The sequence below is a fragment of the Salvelinus alpinus genome, chromosome 5 (genome assembly GCF_045679555.1).
Source record: "Salvelinus alpinus chromosome 5, SLU_Salpinus.1, whole genome shotgun sequence".
NCBI lineage: Eukaryota > Metazoa > Chordata > Actinopteri > Salmoniformes > Salmonidae > Salvelinus > Salvelinus alpinus.
The window spans coordinates 22,356,034-22,363,906 of NC_092090.1; the positions used below are offsets into that span (position 1 = coordinate 22,356,034).

Below are 7,873 nucleotides of genomic sequence, written 5' to 3' on the forward strand. Positions count from 1 at the left end.
CGGACCCACTGGTTGCCCTCTAGGTTACAGAGAGCTGGTAGTCCCATCCACCAAACTACCAGGTGTGAAACAGGGAAGGGACTCAGGGGGAATGCTAATTTGGTATAGAGCAGACCTAACTCACTCCATTAAATTAATCAAAACAGGAACATTTTACATTTGGCTAGAAATTCAAAAGGAAATTATCTTAACAGAGAAAAATGTCCTCCTGTGTGCTACCTATATCCCCCCACTAGAATCCCCATACTTTAATAAAGACAGCTTCTCCATCCTGGAGGGGGAAATCAATCATTTCCAGGCCCAGGGACATGTATTAGTCTGTGGCGACCTAAATGCCAGAACTGGACAAGAACCTGACACCCTCAGCACACAGGGGGACAAACACCTGCCTGCAGGTGACAGCATTCCCTCCCCCATATGCCCCCCTAGGCACAACTATGACAACATAACCAACAAAAACGGGTCACAACTCCTGCAGCTCTGTCGCACGCTGGGTATGTACATAGTCAATGGTAGGCTTCGAGGGGACTCCTATGGTAGGTTCACCTATAGCTCATCTCTTGGCAGTAGCACTGTAGACTACTTTATCACTGACCTCAACCCAGAGTCTCTCAGAGCGTTCACAGTCAGCCCACTGACACCCCTATCAGACCACAGCAAAATCACAGTCTACTTGAACAGAGCAATACTCAATCATGAGGCATCAAAGCCAAAGGAACTGAGTAACATTAAGAAATGCTATAGATGGAAGGAATGCAGTTTGGAAACCTACCAAAAAACAATTAGGCAACAGCAAATTCAATCCCTTTTAGACAACTTCCTGGGTAAAATGTTCCACTGCAATAGTGAAGGTGTAAACTTGGCAGTAGAAAATCTTAACAGTATATTTGACCTCTCAGCTTCCCTATCAAATCTAAAAATCTCAAATAGAAAACCGAAGAAAATGAACAACAATGACAAATGGTTTGATAAAGAATGCAAAAATCTAAGAAATAAATTGAGGAACCTGTCCAACCAAAAACATAGAGACCCGGAAAACCTGAGTCTACGCCTTCACTATGGCGAATCACTAAAACAATACAGAAATACACTACGGAAAAAGAAGGAACAGCACGTCAGAAATCAGCTCAATGTAATTGAAGACTCCATAGACTCTAACCAATTCTGGGAAAATTGGAAAACACTAAACAAACAACAACACGAAGAATTATCTATCCAAAATGGAGATGTATGGGTAAACCACTTCTCCAATCTTTTTGGCTCTATAACAAAGAATAAAGAACAAAAACATATACATGATCAAATACAAATCCTAGAATCAACTATTAAAGACTACCAGAACCCATTGGATTCTCCAATTACCTTGAATGAGTTACAGGACAAAATAAAAACCCTCAAACCCAAAAAGGCCTGTGGTGTTGATGGTATCCTTAATGAAATGATCAAATATACAGACAACAAATTCCAATTGGCTATACTAAAACTCTTTAACATCGTCCTTAGCTCTGGCATCTTCCCCAATATTTGGAACCAAGGACTGATCACCCCAATCCACAAAAGTGGAGACAAATTTGACCCCAATAACTACCGTGGAATATGCGTCAACAGTAACCTTGGGAAAATACTCTGCATTATCATTAACAGCAGACTCGTACATTTCCTCAATGAAAACAATGTACTGAGCTAATGTCAAATTGGCTTTTTACCAAATTACCGTACAACAGACCATGTATTCACCCTACACACCCTAATTGACAACCAAACAAACCAAAACAAAGGCAAAGTCTTCTCATGCTTTGTTGATTTCAAAAAAGCCTTCGACTCAATTTGGCATGAGGGTCTGCTATACAAATTGATGGAAAGTGGTGTTGGGGGTAAAACATACGACATTATAAAATCCATGTACACAAACAACAAGTGTGCGGTTAAAATTGGCAAAAAACACACACATTTCTTCACACAGGGTCGTGGGGTGAGACAGGGATGCAGCTTAAGCCCCACCCTCTTCAACATATATATCAACGAATTGGCGCGGGCACTAGAACAGTCTGCAGCACCCGGTCTCACCCTACTAGAATCCGAAGTCAAATGTCTACTGTTTGCTGATGATCTGGTGCTTCTGTCACCAACCAAGGAGGGCCTACAGCAGCACCTAGATCTTCTGCACAGATTCTGTCAGACCTGGGCCCTGACAGTAAATCTCAGTAAGACCAAAATAATGGTGTTCCAAAAAAGGTCCAGTCACCAGGACCACAAATTCCATCTAGACACCGTTGCCCTAGAGCACACAAAAAACTATACATACCTCGGCCTAAACATCAGCACCACAGGTAACTTCCACAAAGCTGTGAACGATCTGAGAGACAAGGCAAGAAGGGCCTTCTATGCCATCAAAAGGAACATAAATTTCAACATACCAATTAGGATCTGGCTAAAAATACTTGAATCAGTCATAGAGCCCATTGCCCTTTATGGTTGTGAGGTCTGGGGTCCGCTCACCAACCAAGATTTCACAAAATGGGACAAACACCAAATTGAGACTCTGCATGCAGAATTCTGCAAAAATATCCTCCGTGTACAACGTAGAACACCAAATAATGCATGCAGAGCAGAATTAGGCCGATACCCACTAATTATCAAAATCCAGAAAAGAGCCGTTAAATTCTACAACCACCTAAAAGGAAGCGATTCCCAAACCTTCCATAACAAAGCCATCACCTACAGAGAGATGAACCTGGAGAAGAGTCCCCTAAGCAAGCTGGTCCTAGGGCTCTGTTCACAAACACAAACACACCCCACAGAGCCCCAGGACAACAGCACAATTAGACCCAACCAAATCATGAGAAAACAAAAAGATAATTACTTGACACATTGGAAAGAATTAACAAAAAAACAGAGCAAACTAGAATGCTATTTGGCCCTAAACAGAGAGTACACAGTGGCAGAATACCTGACCACTGTGACTGACCCAAACTTAAGGAAAGCTTTGACTATGTACAGACTCAGTGAGCATAGCCTTGCTATTGAGAAAGGCCGCCGTAGGCAGACATGGCTCTCAAGAGAAGACAGGCTATGTGCACACTGCCCACAAAATGAGGTGGAAACTGAGCTGCACTTCCTAACCTCCTGCCCAATGTATGACCATATTAGAGAGACATATTTCCCTCAGATTACACAGATCCACAAAGAATTCGAAAACAAATCCAATTTTGATAAACTCCCATATCTACTGGGTGAAATTCCACAGTGTGCCATCACAGCAGCAAGATTTGTGACCTGTTGCCACAAGAAAAGGGCAACCAGTGAAGAACAAACACCACTGTAAATACAACCCATATTTATGTTTATTTATTTTAACTTGTGTGCTTTAACCATTTGTACATTGTTACAACACTGCATATATATAATATGACATTTGTAATGTCTTTATTGTTTTGAAACTTCTGTATGTGTAATGTTTACTGTTCATTTTTATTGTTTATTTGACTTTTGTATATTACCTACCTCACTTGCTTTGGCAATGTTAACACATGTTTCCCATGCCAATAAAGCCCCTTGAATTGAATTGAATTGAATTGAGAGAGAGAGAGAGAGAGAGAGAGAGAGAGAGAGAGAGAGAGAGAGAGAGAGAGAGAGAGAGAGAGAGAGAGAGAGAGAGAGAGAGACAGGGTAGTCCAGTGAGTTCACAGGGCCCAGGGGAGTAGATAGGAGTCAATAGACCATAGAAAGAGAAATATACCACAGCTATGACCATACCCAGAACCAAACATGTCCTCCCCTTCTCCCCTCTCCTCTCCTCCCCTCTCCTCCCTTCTCCCCTCTCCTACCCTCTCCTCTCCTCCCTTCTCCCCTCTCCTACCCTCTCCTCCCATCTCCTACCTACTGTATTAACAGACAGTATTATGGTTGTTTGAGGAGTCCTGTATTGTAACTTTGTTCAGGCATAATTCCCTCTAAAAAGAGAATCGTTTGAATGAAAGATCACAGCTTTAGACACTAGCCTCTGCTTTGAGCAAGATTAAAATGCCAGCGAGAGAGAGATAGAGAGAAAGAGAGAGAGAGAGACAGGCGACAGGAGAAAGGAGAAAGATAGTTAGAGAGATAGGGGTGGCAGAGAGTCACAAAAGAAAGAAAGAGAGAGTCAGTGAAATGTGGGGAGAGTGAGAGAAAGAGTGACTAAAGGAAGAGAGGAGAGAGAGAGTCAGTGAGATGTGGGGAGAGTGAGAGAAAGAGTGACTAAATGGAGAGAGGAGAGAGTCAGTGAGAGAGGGGGAGAGTGAGGGAAAGAGTGACTAAAGAGAAATAGGAGAGAGAGAGTCAGTGAGATGTGGGGAGAGTGAGAGAAAGAGTGACTAAAGAGAAATAGGAGAGAGAGAGTCAGTGAGATGGGGGGAGAGTGAGAGAAAGAGTGACTAAAGAGAGAGAGGAGAGAGAGAGTCAGTGAGATGTGGGGAGAGTGAGAGAAAGAGTGACTAAAGAGAGAGAGAGAGAGAGAGTCAGTGAGAGAGCAGGAGAGTGAGAATGCTGTAGGCTTTAAGGATATCCTAATGCCTCCAGCACAGTAAGCTTCTGTCTCCCCAAACAATTTTAAAAACCAGACCAAACGTAAACACGGCCCTTCACACAGGTCTCAGAGAGGTTAGGGGTCCTGTGCCTGAAGACAAACCACGACATTAGAGATATGGTAAAGAACAGGGGACTTTCAGACATAGGGAGCTATACTGAGGACACCACCTGATGTTGTATATTACAGCATGTGCCAGCATTACTATGAAAACAGGCCTTCTGAAAGTACTCCTATGATTAATGTGTCACGCCCTGACCTTAGAGATCCTTTTTATGTCTCTATTTTGGTTGGTCAGGGCGTGAGTTGGGGTGGGCATTCTATGTTGTGTTCTATGTTGTCTATTTCTATGTGTTTGGCCGGGTGTGGTTCTCAATCAGAGGCAGCTGTCTATCGTTGTCTCTGATTGAGAACCATACTTAGGTAGCCTTTTCCCACCTGTGTTTGTGGGTAGTTGTTTTCTGTTTTGTGTGTCTTCACCTAACAGAACTGTTTTGTTTTCGTTCACTCTCGTTGTTATTTTGTTTAGTGTTCAGTTTTGAATTGGTCTCCTCCATTAGACGATCGTTACATAATGCTACCAGTTCTCACAATCTCATGTCACAATTAGACGTCCATCCACGTTTCTCAAACATCAAATTTGGAAGTTGTTCCAAACGTCAAATTTCTAAGTGTTCAAGGTTAAGTTTAGGCATGAACTCAGAATGTTTAATGTTAGGGTTAAGTTCAGACATTAACTCCACATTTTCTCAAGGTTAGGCATTAACTCTGAATGGTTAAGGTTAGTGTTACGGTTTGGGATAGGCTTAAAAAAAATACATTGAAAGAAGACTTTCTATCGCTGGATTGGAACTCATGGAATCAGTGGCAGATGCTTACGCCCATCCGCCATCCCCGTCCACCATAGCAAAACACTCACTGTTGCCCCTAGTGGCCAGTTTCCACATCATCTCCCGATATCCTCAGACATGAATGGACGTCCGTGGCTGGATTAATGATTGTGTGTGTGTGTGTGTGTGTGTGTGTGTGTGTGTGTGTGTGTGTGTGTGTGTGTGTGTGTGTGTGTGTGTGTGTGTGTGTGTGTGTGTGTGTGTGTGTGTGTGTGTGTGTGTGTGTGTGTGTGTGTGTGTGTGTGTGTTTGAAGACAGTTGTATTGCCTGAGTAGAATTCTCTGTAGGATCACAGCTACTTTATAAACAGCCATAATGAAAACATACAACCAGAACCCGTCAACCAGGAGCACTAACTTTCTCCTTTCACTGCCACAGTCTTGCCCCTGGACTTTACAACCATAAAACGTTCATAGACACACAATACAGTTGTAGGATCTTCATTTGAGCCAGTTTGATACACCAGGAAAATAATCCTGCAGTAACAGGAAATAAGAATTATTATGTGGATTATAATTACTGTAATTTCTTTGTAGGTTTTTTGTTAGGGCAAATAAAATCTGAAATGTTAAAGTGGAAATGACAAACTTTAGATGGATTTAATTAAGATCCTACATCTGTAAGGCTGCGTTCCAAATGGCACCATATTCCCATTTTAGTCCACTACTTTGACCAAGGCCTATTGAGCTCTGGTCAAAAGTAGTGTGCTATATAGGGAATAGGGCCCTGGTCTAAAGTAGTGTGTTATATAGGGAATAGGGCCCTGGTCTAAAGTAGTGTGCTATATAGGGAATAGGGCCCTGGTCTAAAGTAGTGTGTTATATAGGGAATAGGGTGCCATTTGGGATGCATGTGTAAATATTGATCTCTGTATTGGAACGTAAGAAGAGAGCAACACTCTGTCCATGTAGTCAAACAGAACCTGTCTGTTAAATATTGATGTATCCTCTGAGGATGACTTGAGGGGAGGAGAGTACAGAGGAGGTCCCTAGTAGATGTGTTGATTATTATAACATCTAATAGCTTGACACACACACAATCATGTACACACAGGCACATATGTACGTACGCACACACTCACTGACGCACACACACACGTACACAGACACAAGCACACAGACACACGTACACACACACACACACACACACACACACACACACACACACACACACACACACACACACACACACACACACACACACACACACACACACACACACACACACACACACACACACACACACACACACACACACACACACACACACACACACACACACACACACACACACACACACGTGTCTCAGCTTGCCTGGCCCGCTAATCATGGCCACGGCTCACACACTGAGCCGGCTTACAGACACACACTGAGCGGAAGGCAGGCTGCAGCTCTGCATGTACAGACCAGAGATAAATAAACACAGGAAAGATCACAGTCCAATCCTAACCTTTTAACCATTAGTGGAAACCTCTACCTACTACAAGTTTGAATAGACACAGAGACACAAACACACACACAAACAAACACACATAGATACATATAAACGCAGCCACATACACAAGCACACAAACACACACACGCACACACACACACATTAGCAAGCAATCTTACCTGGAGAGAGATCCCCCTCACTCTGCTCCCCCGAGTCGGAATCCATTTTCTCCTCCTAAACTCTGGACAGAGAACCTCTTATTCTCTCTCTCTCTCTCTCTCTCTCTCTCTCTCTCTCTCTCTCTCTCTCTCTCTCTCTCTCTCTCTCTCTCTCTCTCTCTCTCTCTCTCTCTCTCTCTCTCTCTCTCTCTCTCTCTCTCTCTCTCTCTGCCTCTCTCTCTCTCTCTGTCTCCCTTGCTCTCTTGCTCTCTCTCTCCCACTCTTCCACAGCGAGTTAGCTTTTTCCCCTCTCTCTTTCTCTCGTTTTTTTGTGAAACTCTCCTCTCTGGCTAGAACACAGCAGCTGAGTAGAGAATAGCTGTGACTGGCTGAAAGCCCTGATTTGCTGAGCTGTACCTCTTTCACTCTTTCTTTCTCTCTTCTCCCTGGCTCCCTCCCTCCCTCACTCGCTAACTGTGCTGACTACTTCAATATCTCTCTTCCTCTCCTCTACTTTCCTCCTCCTGTCCCTCCTCCCTCCGTCATTCTGGTCAGTCCCTCCCTCCCTCCCTCCCTATCTCTCCCTCTCTTTCCTTCCCTCCCTCTCTTTCTCTCTGGGCTTTCACTCTCTGTCACTCTTACTCAGTGCTCTTAATATCTGTCTTTATTTTCTGTCACACTCCCTTTCTCTCCTCCTGCGCTCACTCTCTCCCTTTCTCTCCTCCTGCGTTCACTCTCTCCCTTTCTCTCCTCCTGCGCTCACTCTCTCCCTTTCTCTCCTCCTGCGCTCACTCTCTCCCTTTCTCTCCTCCTGCGCTCACTCTCTC

The 7,873-nt window shown here is 43.7% G+C and overlaps 1 protein-coding gene across 2 annotated transcripts in view; it reads right to left on the reverse strand.

Annotated features, from left to right (window-relative positions):
* Window positions 1-7,517, reverse strand: part of tnfaip8l3 (tumor necrosis factor, alpha-induced protein 8-like 3) — a 45,105-nt gene extending 37,588 nt beyond the window's left edge. For both annotated transcript variants that reach the window (XM_071400990.1, XM_071400991.1), the window contains exon 1: window positions 7,068-7,517. In XM_071400990.1, the coding sequence (XP_071257091.1) occupies window positions 7,068-7,113 (46 nt within the window). In that variant the 5' untranslated portion in view covers window positions 7,114-7,517. The remainder of the gene's footprint in view (window positions 1-7,067) is intronic.
* Window positions 7,518-7,873: the final 356 nt, after the last annotated feature.